Source organism: Marmota marmota, unplaced genomic scaffold (genome assembly GCF_001458135.2).
Source record: "Marmota marmota marmota unplaced genomic scaffold, marMar, whole genome shotgun sequence".
NCBI classification, from domain to species: Eukaryota; Metazoa; Chordata; class Mammalia; order Rodentia; family Sciuridae; genus Marmota; species Marmota marmota.
This window is the reverse complement of record NW_026000093.1, coordinates 37,262,966-37,277,182: the sequence shown is the minus strand read 5'-3', so window position 1 is coordinate 37,277,182 and position 14,217 is coordinate 37,262,966. Positions and strand designations below refer to the sequence as shown.

The 14,217-nt window shown below is 35.3% G+C and overlaps 1 protein-coding gene across 1 annotated transcript in view; it reads right to left on the bottom strand.

Annotated features, from left to right (window-relative positions):
- The window catches only part of Ripk2 (receptor interacting serine/threonine kinase 2), a 38,969-nt gene that overhangs the window by 20,220 nt on the left and 4,532 nt on the right, over window positions 1-14,217 (bottom strand). Inside the window, exon 2 of the mRNA XM_015485729.2 lies at window positions 13,337-13,492. Within this exon, the coding sequence (XP_015341215.2) occupies window positions 13,337-13,492 (156 nt within the window). The remainder of the gene's footprint in view (window positions 1-13,336; window positions 13,493-14,217) is intronic.

Sequence of the window (14,217 nt, the reverse complement as noted above, 5' to 3'; positions counted from 1 at the left end):
GTTGCCACTGCCCACGAAGGCTCGGTTGGTATTTACCTCCACAATACTCAGCAGGACCCGGACGGAGAAGCAGTTTCTGCGGGCTCCTTAGCCCTGAGCCAGAGCAGTTCCAGGAGCCGGAACTCGGCCGCTCCGTGCTCGGTGTATGCTCTGACAAGAGCAGGCTCCAAGAAGCAGTTTCCGTGGGTTCTTTAGCACTGAGCCTGAGTAATCTGTCTGCAAGCCGCAGGCGAATGGCAGCCTGAAATTACCTGTTCTATGGCTGAATGAGCTGCGGTCAGTCGAAAACAGGGATGGTGACGTCAGCTCTCCAAGATGGTGGCCGCTGGCCTCCTCTGTGGTCTGACCGGTGTGGAGAACCGAATTGGACCGCTTCCTTCCCCCGTCTCGAACCCAGAATTCAGCACTGAGTACGGTGCTTGCAGGGCTGGCAGAAACTGCAGCGCTGTATCCCTGCGTCACTATCTCCTCGTTTCCCAGCGCGCGCTGCAGACTCTAGCCGCGAGGCGATTTGCTGAATAAGCAGTGTTACCCTCCGTGCGACAAATCTCTCGCGTTTGAGTCCCCGTAGCCGATCCTCATGCGATGGAAATCCTTCCTCCAGGTTCCGGAGCACCCCACTATTGCTGGAAATTCCTAATAAGATAGCCTTTAGCTGTCCTGACTCGTCATTCTCCCACTCAGTGACGCGGCACACGGGGGCAATGCACTCCCCTCGCAGCCATCTTCCACTCTCCTCCTACACATTTTATATATATCCTTTACCGTTTTACTTTAATTGCAAATATTGTGGAGATGTTACATAATACCTTATAATTATAAATATTTAAAAGGTTCCTTGTTTTTTTTTAAAAAAAAGGCAAAATGCAAAAAGAAATGATATTTAGTGGACAAGGAATTACGGGAAAACTTTACTTAGAGTTTTATAATGTTTACTTAAGAAATTGACAGGGGGCTGGGGATGTGGCTCAAGCGGTAGCGCGCTCGCCTGGCATGCGTGCAGCCCGGGTTCGATCCTCAGCACCACATACAAACAAAGATGTTGTGTCCGCCTAAAAAAACTAACTAACTAACTAAATAAATAAATATTAAAAAATTCTCTCTCCTCTCTCTCTCTCTTTAAAAAAAAAAAGAAATTGACAGGATGGAATGAGCTGCAACCAGTACATCAGCTGTATTTTGATTATTTAACTCATATATTTACTGGTTTTAAAAGCATTTAGATTTATTTGAGATTAAAAAAAAAAGTAGCCTCTCATTACTAGTAGGAAGATAGAATACATGAGTCTTTCATACCTTTAGTATAATAAAAAGGCAAGTATAAGACAAAAAAAGAAAAAAAAAAGAATAAATTGCAAGAAAACATGGTGTCAACATGTGAAACTCCAACCCTGACTGAGACCTGGGGACTTGGAAGTTCAACTACTAGAGCAGAAAATAAGGACAGAGTTTCCCAACCCCAAACCTGGATCAAGATGGGGAAGGTAAAAGGGGCAACCCAGAAACACGGAGAAAAAAAGCACAGAAGGCCACTCCCTTAACAACAGCTAGAAAGAAAAGCAGACCAAATTAAAACATGACAGCAGGGTCACTGAAGGAGATCAAAAGTTTAAACAAAATCATAGCCAGAAAGACGTTCAGGACATGACAGCCTTTTTGTGGAGCCTACAACACACTAGTCACCCAAGAAGAAATTAAACATGGCATCTTCCCACCTCTGTACAGCAAAAACTTAAACCAGAGGGAGGACCTCTGCAGTAGGTTGTCTTAAGAATCCATCTAGAAAGAACTTGTAGAGAAATTGCTACTAGCTGAAGGTGGCTAAAACCCCCTCTCCACTGTGAACATGGTGGAGCAGCAGCATCTGGGGAAAGGCCAGCCTACCCCAGCATACCAGACAGCCTCCACTGGAGCCTCGTTAGTGGGAAAGTAGTGCTGGGAAGCTGATCACAACTGGAAGCTGCCTGTGGGCCAGGCAGCAAAGGAGGAAGAGGTGCCTGAGGTTCCCAACTTGGGGCAGTGGAAGCAGGAATCTAGGCAAACTGACTGAGTCTCTTTACCTAATAGTAGGGACAGTACCCTATGAGTTGTGTTGGCCAGGGTGGATGTTTCTGCACCACAGATTACCCAAAGAGAATCCACAACTACAGGACCTGTATTCCAGACAGCCACAGGATCCATGCCATTTTGAGAAGGGTCCTATGGAGGGGAGCAGGTACAAGGTGACCCACAGCAATCAGAGAGAAAGCCCAGAGCCCTGCATCCTGAGTTTCTGCACAGAAAGAGTCAGCAGACACAACATGGCACCCTCTGAACAGCCAGCCTCAGGCCCCAGGGCTGACAAGGAGCACCAGCTAGTGGGAGGTCCATAGCAACTAGCATGGCTCCTGTGTTGCAGCACCCCTGGAGGGATCCAAAGCCAAAGATCATGGATATCTTTTAAAGATCCCAAATCCTGATGAAATCCAAACCAAGACTCAATAAGAATGTCCTTTACTTTGGCATGGTTTACTATACATAGCTCTAATGTCAACTTTGGTCATACATACATCTCTCATTTTGATAGTTGTTGCCCTAGTAGTCAATACCGTGCTTTCAACCCATTTGACTATATTTCTCATAATGTTTTAAAGCATTAATTGGAATCATTCTTTGTTTTCCTAGCTCTGGTTTATACTTGCTGTTCTTACCCAGTCCTTTTACCTGCTACTACCTCCAATTCTCCCCTCTATCTTTTTATTTCTTTTTTAACTTGGTGTGTCTATCATTTCTTTCTTTTTTCTCTCTTTTGCTCAATTTTTCTCTCTTCCCTCATTCAGCCTCTATATAATGTTCTAGCAATTTTACTTTATTTATAAATAAATAATTTTTTTCAACCCATTCCAGAACTTAACTATAAGTTTATACCTGGATTAGAGGACCTGTGGAGCACAATATAAATAAATTTTCATTTTTCATAAGGTTGAATAGTATGTGGCTTTGCTCTGAAGTGACTGTAGTAAATAGGGTTCAGTGTCTTCTCTCAAAGTGGTGGTTCTAATACTGGGAATAGGAGAGTTCACACTCTGAGTTAAAGTATCTATACCTGGATATTCTCCCAGCCTTGGGTTCTTAAGAGAAAGAAGCGCACAAAAAGTCCCTTGTATAAAGGTAGAAGCAATAACCATCCTAATAAATAGATGGGTAGATACGGAAGAAGTATGAAAAACCAAGGGAACAAACCACTTCAAATAGCCCATAACATTTCAACAACTGATTCCACTGACACCACAGTGGAGGAAATGTTAAAGAAAGAAGTAAAAAAGTTCATAGGTAAAATGTTCAATGAGATAAAAGAAAATATGAGAAGTAAAATTAGGGAAAAAATACAGGAGGTGAAAGATCATTTCAATAAAGAGAGAGTCTTTGAAAAAAGACGAACAGTGTCCTATAAATGAAAGATTCAATAAATCAAATTAAAAAATTCAATGCAAAGCATCACCAATAGATAAGACCACTTTGAAGACAGATATTCAGGCCGAGAAGACAAAGTATATAAAAAAGTATATATCCAAATCTTAGGAATGAAATGGAAATCCAAATATAAGACACATACTGAACTCCAGATAGGAAAGACCAAAAGAGATCCTTTCTAAGACTCATCTATACCAAGTAAGGACAGAATTTTAAAAGTCACAAGAGAAAAACAGGAGGTCATATTTGGATTTCAACTGATTTCTCAAATCAAATCCTCAAAGCCAGGAAGGCTTAGACTAATACATACAAAGCTGTGAAAGAAAATGGGTGCCAACTATAATTACTATATCCAACAAAAGCATCCTTCAGAATTTAATATGAAGTAAAAACTTTCCATGATAAGCAGAAACTAAAAGAATTCATAACCACTAAGACTTTATTACAAAACATATTCAATGAAATATTCATGCAAAAGCAATAAAAAATAAAAATGAAAATCAGCGTCTGGGTGAACTGCATTAGAAAAATAGTTAATTAAAGGAAAATTAAGTCCAAATTAAGCATTAGAAATAAATCAAATTGGCAAGAGATAAAAAAATCACCTCTGTATAGCAACACTGAATGTAAATGGCCTAAACTCTTCAATTAAAAGACATAGATTGGCATACTGGTTTAAAAAGAAGACCCCAAAATATGTTGTTTACAAGAGACTTAAGTTACAGATGAATACATCCACAGACTGGTAAAAGGATGGGAAAATATATACCATGAAAATGTGTCAAAGTGGACATCAAGCCAAAATTATCAGAAGAAATAAAGATGGTCCTGTCATAGGGCTAAGGGAACAAGAAGATACAGTGATTATAGGTCTTTATTCCCTAAAACAATGGTGCATCTATGTACATAAAATAAACTCTTCTCAATATAAAGAATGAAACAGGCCACAATACAATAATACTGGGTGATTTCAACACACCTCTCTTAATACTAGATAGATCATCCATACATAAACCAAATTAAGATTCTTCAGAACTGAAAAAGTACTCTTAATCAAATGAACCTAATTGACATCTACAGAATATTTCATCCATCGACAACTGAATTCACTTTCTTCTCACAGCACGTGAAACGTTCTCTAAAATAGGTCATATTCTAGGATGCAAAGCAAATCTTAGCAAATAATAATAAAAAACCTCCAGATAATCAATCAGATCATAATGCAATGAAATGAGAAATAAGATAAAAACCAGGAACCACTCTTAACACATGGAGATGATACTAATTTTCTAAATGATGAATAGATAACAGAAGAAATCAGGGGAGAAATAAAAAAAAAATCTTAGAACACAAATGAGAACAGTGATACAACACACCAAAATCTCTGGGGCAATGGTAAAGGCAGTTTTAAGAGGAAGGTTTATAGAACTGAGTTCCTACATTAAATAAATAGGAAGATACCAAAATAAATAATCCAATGTTACATCTCAAGGCCTGGAACAAACTTACACCAAAAGCAGAAGACAGGAAATAATTAAAATCAGAGCCAAAAATCATTGAAATTGAGAATAAAAAAAAAGGACCAAATAAAAAATTAATGAAGCAGAGTTCTTTTCTTTGAAAGGATGAACAAGATTGATAAACCTTAGTCAAACTAACCAAAAGAAAGACAGAAGACCCAAATTAACAAATTAGAGACAAAAAAGATATATCATTACTACTAAATCCAGAGGATCACTAGAAACTATTTGTAAATTTATATGCCAACAAGTAATGAAATCTAAGACACTGACAAATTCCTAGAGATATATGACCTACCCAGGTTGAACCATGAGGATATAGAAAACTTAAACACATCAATATCAAGTTAAAAAAAAATTGAAGTACTTAGTAAAAGTCTTCCAACAAAGAAAATCCCAGGACCAAATGAATTCTCAGCTGAGGATGTCTACCAGACATTTAAAGAAGACATAATATCAGTCCTTTTCAAATTATTTCTTTAAATAGAAAAGGAGGGAACACTGTCAGGTTCATTCTTTGATGCCAGTATCTCTCTGATACCCCAAACAGATACATCAAGAAACAAAAACTTCAGGCCAATATCTTTGATGAACATAGATGCAAAAATTCTTAATAAAATACTGGTGAACTGCATTCAAAACCATATTAAGGAGATAGTGCACCATGATCAAGTGGGTTTCATTCCAGAGAAGCAATTTGGTTTAACACAGGCAAATCAATAAATGTAATTCACCACATAATTAACAGTTAATGATAAGAATTACATGATTATCTCAATAGATGATGAAAAAGCATTTCACAAAATACAGCACCCCTTCATGTTTAAAACATTAGAGAAACTGGGGCTAGAAGGAACTTACCTCAACATTGTAAAGTCTACATATGATAAACCCAAGGTCAACATCATACTGAAAAACTGAAACCAATTTCTCCAAAAACAGGAAGAAGACAAGGACATCCACTCACACCACTCCTATTCAACATAGTTCTTAAAATTCTAGCCAGAGCTATTAGGCAAGAGAATGAAATTAAAGGGGGTCTAAATAGGAAAAGAAGAAGTAAAATTATCTCTGTTTGCTGATCAAATAAATAAAATAAAACCAAAAAAACTCCACCAGAGGATATCAAGAGCTGATAAAAAAAATTAGTAATGTAGCAGGATACAAGATCAATTTACATAAATCAATTGCTTTCCTAAACTCCAATAATAAATCTGTTGAAAAAGAAATTAGTAAAACTATCCCATTCACAATAACCTCAAAACAAACAAACAAACAAACTTGGGAATTAATCTAACAAAGGAGATGAAAACCTGTGTAATGGAAACTATAGAAAAATGAAGAAAGAAATTGGAGAAAACCTAACAAGATAGAAAGATCTCCCCTGTTCTTGCATAGGCAGAATTTAATATTGTCAAAATGGCCATACTATCAAAAGTCTCATCCACATTCAGTGTAGTTCCCATCAAATAAAACACCAAAGACATTCGTCATAGAACTAGAAAAAAACAGTTCTAAAATTCATTTGAAAGAATAAGAAACCCTAAATAGCCAAAGTAATCCTGAGCAAGAAGGGTAATTCTGGAGGGATCACAATACCAGACCTCAAATTATACTACAGAGCTACCGTAACAAAACCAGCATGGTACTGGCACCAAAGGAGACACAGAGACCAAAGGAATAGAAGACACACAGATAAATCCACATATTTATAGTCATCTGATACTTGATGAAGGTGCCAAAACCATATACTGGAGAAAAGATAGCTTTCTTAACAAATGGTGCTGGGAAAACTGAATATCCACATGTACAAGAAGGAAACCTGACCCCTATTTCTCACCCTGCACAAAAGTCAACTCAAAGTAGATCAAAGACCTAGGAATTAGACCCTAAACTCTGCAACTGCTTGAAGAAAATGAAGGCTCAACACTGCAACACAATGGCATAGGCAATGATTTCCTTAATAAGACTTAAAACAAAAGAAATAAAATCAAGAATCAATAAGTGGGCCAGTGTCAAATTAAAAAGATTCTGCACAGAAAAGGAAATGATTAAGTGTGAAGAAAGAGCCAATACAAAGGGAGATAGTCTTTGCCACCTATTCTTTTGGGCATTAATATCAGAATATACAAAGAACTTAAAAGACTTACACACACACACACAAAAGAAAAACCCAAATAATATAATTAATAAACAGACAAAATATCTAAATAGATATTTCTCAAAGGAAGAAATATAAATGGCCAATAAATATATGAAAAAATGTTAACCATCTCTAGCAATCAGAGAGATGCAAATCAAACCACATTGAGATTGCACCTCACGCCAGTCAGAACGGCAATCATCAAGAATACAAATAATAAAAAAGCTGGTGGGAAAAAGGCCCACCCATACGTTATTGGTGGGACTGCAAATTATTGCAACCGTCTGGAAAGCAGTATGTAGATTCCTCAACACAAAACAAAAAACCAGGAGTGGACTACCATATGATTCAGCTATCCACTCTTCAGTATATAACCAAAATATCTAAAATCACCAAGTAATATAATGGATGCAACCCCATCAATGTTTATAGCAGCACAATTCACAAAAGCCAAGCTATGCAAACAACCCAGGTGCTGACGGAGAGACGAATGGATAAAGGAAATATGGAATATATAAACAATGGAGTGCTAACTCAGCCATAAAAAAGAATGAAATTATGGTATTTTCCAGTTAATGGATGGAACTGGAGATCATCATGCTAAGTGAAATAAGCCAGACCCAGAAAGTCAAAGGCTGAATGTTTTCTCTGATAGGTGGAAGCTAGATCAAAATAAGAGGGAAAGGGGGAAAGAGGAGAAAAGTGGGAGTATGAAATTCCATGAAAAATAGAAGTCAGGGGAGAAGAAGAATAGGATTGATGGGAAGGGAGGAGGGAAGGAAAAAGGAAGAATGGTGGAATCAACCTGACCTAACTTTCCTAGGTACCTATATAAATATACCAAAGTGAATCTCACCTTCATGTATATCGACAAGGATTAATTTAAAAAATTATTAAGTAGAAGAAAGATCAGCAGAGTAGAGGTAAGGGGTCAGGGAGAGAGAAGAAAAGGGAAAGTATTGGGGACTGATTCAGAGCAGATTATATTCCATGCTCTTACAATTATATCAAAATGAACCCTAATATTATGTATAACTAAAACGAACTAATAAAAATTAATATGTGTGGGGGTGGTGGGAAAGAGGGAGGAAGGAAGGGAAGGAGAGAGAAAATGTGGGTTCTGGAGCCTAGATTAAATTTTTATTCCCATTCTACTGCTTTATTATTTGTGTGACCTTTAGGAAGTTGTTTGATTTCTCTATGGCTAGAATACCCAACCCTAACCTGGGGATAATTTACCTCATAGGGGTATATTGAGAAAATTAAATGAGTTATTCTAAGTAAAGCATTCAGAATAATATCTGACATATAATATGTGATCTATATATGTTGGTTACCATTATTAATATGTGGAAGTCAGGAAGTTTCTAAACAAAGATTGCTGTCATTCACATAATACCAACAAAATCAGAACAAAGTTTTAGGGCCTTGAATCAAATCACAATTGAGGAGCGAGGACTCTAAATATCACCTTCTCTACTTGCCACTTCTGTACTTGCCCTCTACCTACCATCTAAAAAGTAAAAACCGTTCTCTAGTTGCATATCTGCTAGGATAACAAAGCATTACTATGGCATAGTTTATTTTTGTGCTATAATTAAAATTGCTAAAAAAAAAAATGCAGTATGTGGTCTCACCTTACACCTGAACCGTAATTTCCAAACAACTGGGGGCTAACTTCTCTTGAATGCAATGCTAGAGAAAACACATTCCTGGTCTTGCTTCTATATGTGCTCCTTTTACTTTACATTGGACATTCATCTTTGTGCTTTAAAATGTGGTTGAGAACCTCCTTAATAAGAATTCTTTCTATTAGATGATTTAGTCTGGTTTTCACATCAACCATACTTTTCCCTTTTCTCTGTTACAAATAATATGTTATAAGTAAGATAAAATTCACTATATCTTGATCTTCAGTAGACAAGAACATTGGGAAGGGGAGAATGAATGGAAGAAATAATTATATAATTTTTGAAGGACTTGAGAAACAATGAAGATTGAGAATAGGAACTTTCTTATTTGAGACAAGATCTTTACAGGTATTTCAAAGCTAAAGGCTCTTTAATGGAAAAGATGATAGAAAGATTTGAAGATATTAAAATATACTATCCACAAAAATCATCCATGATCCCATCACCCTACTAGAATACTTTAATTTTAGGGAAGGACAGCATGGGAGAAAGATTATTTCTAGATAGGGAAGAGGGGTGGGAGGGAAAAGGAGGGGGAAGGGGAATAGCAAGGATGATGGAAGGTGATGGTCATCATTATACAAAATACATGCATGAAGATGTGAATGTCAATATACCTTATATACAAACAGAGATATGATAAACTGTGGTATAAAGGTGTATTAAGAATGGTAATACAAAAAAAAAATGAGTTCGTGTATAATGGCATAATTTGGTGTGAACATACTTTATATACAGAGTCACAAAAAATCGTGCTGTGAATGGATAATTATAAATGTGATGCATTCCACTATTGTCATGTATGTAAAAATAAAAAATAAATAAAAATACTATTCATATCTGAATACCTATAAAATTACTGTCTCCAAGAAATTGTGAAGAACAATAAGCACTCTGGTTTCCACACAAGATTGATATGACAGCAGAGAAAGCTGAAATGGTACATATAATTATTTTCTTTTCAAGGAAGCTTAACACTGGTTTCTCTCTTTCTGGGATGTATTTGTAGACACTAAGCAGACACAGAGAAGTCTCAACTGCCCTTAAGTGGTTGTAAATGTTTTTCTGTTAGGTACTATGTTTCTACTTAGAATTCCAGTAAGAAATTTTGCTTCAAAAAATGGTAGCAAGGTATTAATTTCAATTTAATTTTATTATCTATCTTAAAGATTTTTTGTAATTCATTTAAAGGCCCTACAAACTGGTAGGTTGATTAAAAAACTATGACTTCTTCATGAGACCCTGATGAACTTTGATTTTTAAAGGATATTCATAAAGAAAAGGTAGAGATACATAAGGATGCATATAAAAGAGTATATGTTCTTTTGTATAAAAGAGAAATTTATAAGAAAAATATTTATAAGAAAAATAATAATTTATGAGAAAAATATCAGAAAGTTCAGAGTACTATTTAGGCTAAAACAAAAACTATAAAAAATTCACAAAACCAATAATATTTAAAACACTCATGGCACAGAAGGACCAATGGTACCCTATTGATGGATGAAAAAGAAAAAGTGGAGGACATAAACTTCTGTCTTATCAGGTTTATGGACTATACTAAAGGAAACCAAGTTGCAAGAGGTTGAAAGGTACAAGGATGTTTATAATTTAAAGTTGAGAAAACCTACAAATACTTCCACAGTGCTATTAGTGTTCTTCTGAGACAGAATAAAGAGAAAATATAGCATATTTAAAGTGTTAGCATCAAACACTTGCGTAGAAGAGAGTAAAAGAGAGGTTACTACAGACTAAGAAGAGCAGGGGGCAAGGGTAAATAGAGTGCCACAATACAGTCAGACAGAAAAAAATCAGTTCTGTGTTTTAATAGCACAACAGGGTAAACGTAAACTACAATAACTTAGGAAATATTTTAAAATAACTAGAGGATTCTGAAAGTCCTCAACACATAGAAATGATATATGTTTGAGAAGATGGAAATAACCATGACTTGAACATTACACACTATATACATGTACTGAATCATCATCCCATAGATATTAAAAATATTGTCAATTAATAATTAAAAACAAAAAAGAAAAGTAAATGTCAGCCTAACTTTAAAAAAATGATGATTTTACAAATCTACATACCTAGTAGGATATTGTCAGTAAATCTTGGTTTAAAAAAGCTTAGAAAATTTCACAAAAGTTCATCTTCAGGACCAAAATTTAAGGGAGATTCAAACAAACAGATGCATCTAAGTAGCACTAGGGATTAAAACCAATGTAATAAAAAAATTTGCAGGAGGAACTAAGGATATTTAGCAGGAAGAAGGACAAAATCTATGGGCATGTGAGGAGTGGAAGAATCATAGCTATATTCAAATATTGGAAGGGCTGATATATGTAAGTAGATTGGGTTTATTCAGTTTGATCAAAGAGGTAAAGTAGGACAGATGGGTGAAGGTAACAGGGAAGGGATTTTGATTTTTGACTGATAACATAAGAAAATATCAGTCACTAAGTAAGGATGTTAAGTCTCCTTCATAGCATAGTTGTCTTGGGAAACAAGGTCTGCTACACATGGATTCAGAGAACTGAATGCTGTGTAGAAGCTTTCTTTTCTTTCTCACTTCCCCTACCACTTGATTCCAGAGAAAGGAAGTGTCTTAAATAAAGAATGCTTTGTTCACTTAATTTTTCTCATCATTTTATGTCACATTTCTTTTCTTTTTTCCTGGTACTGGGGATTGCTTTATGGCTAAGCTACATCCTCTTTTTTTTTTTTTTGCACTTTGAGACAAGGTCTAAGTTACCCATGCTGGCCTTGAACTTGTGATCTTTCTGTCTTAGTCAATATAGTCATTGAGATTACAGATATGCACCACCACTCCTGGCCTTGTGTTAATTTTTCTATTGCATCAACTTCTCTATTATTAATTTGTTTGAACATTTTTGATGCTTATGCTAATCTTCTGATTATGTTATTGAAAAAGTATAGAAAAAATAATATGGAAAAATAAATTTTGTTGCATTCAGTATTGGCAACTACTTTTGATTTGCTGTCATTAGTTAGATGTAGGGTAACTAAAGTCACTACATGAGTGCTGTTAATACCTAAGCCTTACACTTCATACAAAAATAAAATAAAAATAGATCATAGATTTTGACGTAAACATAAAACTACAAAATCTTTAGATGATATCTAGAAGGAGAATACCAGTACCTAGAGCTTGGTGAAGAATGCTTTAGATCTGATGCAAAAGCATGATACATACAGGATAAAAGTGATAAACTGGATTAAAAGTTCTACTGTGAAAGGCTCTATTGAAAGGATGAAAAGACAAACCATGGATTAGGAGGAAATTTTTGAAAACTGCAAGGACTTGTATCTAAATCTAAATCTATACAGAATTCTCAACACTGAACAATAAAAGCCAAAAACTCCAATTAGGAAATGGGCGTATGATATGAAAAGACATTACACTAAAGAGGTTAAAGAGGTGGTAAATAAGCAAAAGAAAAAGTGTTCAACATAATTAGCTATTAGGAAAATACAAATTAATATAGACATATGAATAGCTAAATAAAAAACAGTGATAATACCAAGTGCTGGTGAGGATGTGGAAAAGCTGGGTCTCTCACACATTGTTGGTGGAAGGTAAAATGGTACAGCCACTCTGGAAAATAGTTTGATAGTTTCTTAAAATACACACACCCTTACCATATGACTGAGAAGTTGCACTCTTAAGCATTTACCCTTGAGGAATGAAGACCTATTTAGTCGTAAACCTGTAGAGGACTATCCATGGCAGCTTTTTAACTGCCAAAAACATGGTAAAAACTCGATAGTCCCTCATTGAATGTCTAAATACCTGCAGTACATCCACACCATAGTATACCATTAATTAATAACAATCAACTGCTGATACAAAGAACAGTTTGAATAATACAAGGCTATTATGTTCAGTGAACAAAACCAATCTCAAAGTATAGATACTTTATAATTTCATTTTTACAGTATTTTCAAAATTATGGAATTATAGATGGAAGATAGATTAGGGATTATCAGGAATATGTGATGGTGAGTGGGATGAAGTGGGTATAATTATAAAACGGTAGCTTGACAAATACCTTTGTGGTGATGGAATAAGTGCTACACACCCTGATTCTGTGATGGTTATGCAATTATACACATGATAATGTCACATAAAGACATATACACATTGTATCAATTCCTATCAAATTCTTGGGTCTTGAAGCTGTATATTGTTATGTGTTATGTAACATGGAAACTGGGTGAAAGGTACATGAGATCTCTTTGCAACTTACCATGAATCTACAATTTCAAGATACAAAGTAAAAAATAAGAAGATATTCATAACAGTTTCACTTAAGAAACATGATGAAAGCATTTTGTGCCATAATTCTACTTATTTCTGAAGTTGAGGGATAAATAAGTCACTACAGTAGGAAGAAGGGGAACTCAACATAGGAACTAGGGATATGGAAAAGGTATTAAATTGGCTAGGTGGAAGAAATAACTAAAAAGACTTTTAAAACATAAACTTAAAAAAAAATAATTACCTTAACATGAAATTCACTGTCCAACAAGATATTTTGAGTCTTCAAGTCATGATGAAGTAGAGGAGGATTCATATTATGCAGGTAATTTACACCAAGTGCGATTTCATGCAGGATGCGGAATCTTAATGGCCAAGGAACATCAGGATATTCAATTTTCTTTATATATATATGAAAAGGAAAAAAAAAAAAGAAAATTAGCATCCAAACTTCTCTCCATTTCACACTTAGGAAATTAAATCCACGAGAAAAAAATACTGTGAACTAAGGTCAAGACATATGCTCATTTTCATATGATAGCATCAATTTGATATTGTTTAATGTTCTTACTTTCCTTACTTTTTAGAGAAAATAATGATAATCTTATAGCATTAATATTACCTTAATTTATATGCAGTCACATGGTATTGGTGTTTTTGTTTTTCAAGTAACATGGCTCTCAATTATTTTCTACCACTTATAGCCAGATTCATATTCCTGCACCTATATCCACTATCCCATTCTGATTTAGTAACTTGTGCACTGGCAAGCACACACACAGAAAATTACACTTGATTTGTTTCTGATATATACCAATTCATTCAAAATTTACATTTTCGAGAACTATATTGAATAGAAGTGGTGAGAGAGGGCATCCCTGTCTTGTTCCAGATTTTAGCGGGAATGCCTTCAATTTTTCTCCATTCAGAATGATGCTAGCCTGAGGCTTAGCATAGATAGCTTTTACAATGTCGAGGTAAGTTCCTGTTATCCCTAGTTTTTCTAATGTTTTGAACATAAAGGGATGCTGTACTTTGTCGAATGCTTTTTCTGCGTCTATTGAGATGATCATATGGTTCTTATTTTTAAGTCTATTGATGTGGTGAATAACATTTATTGATTTC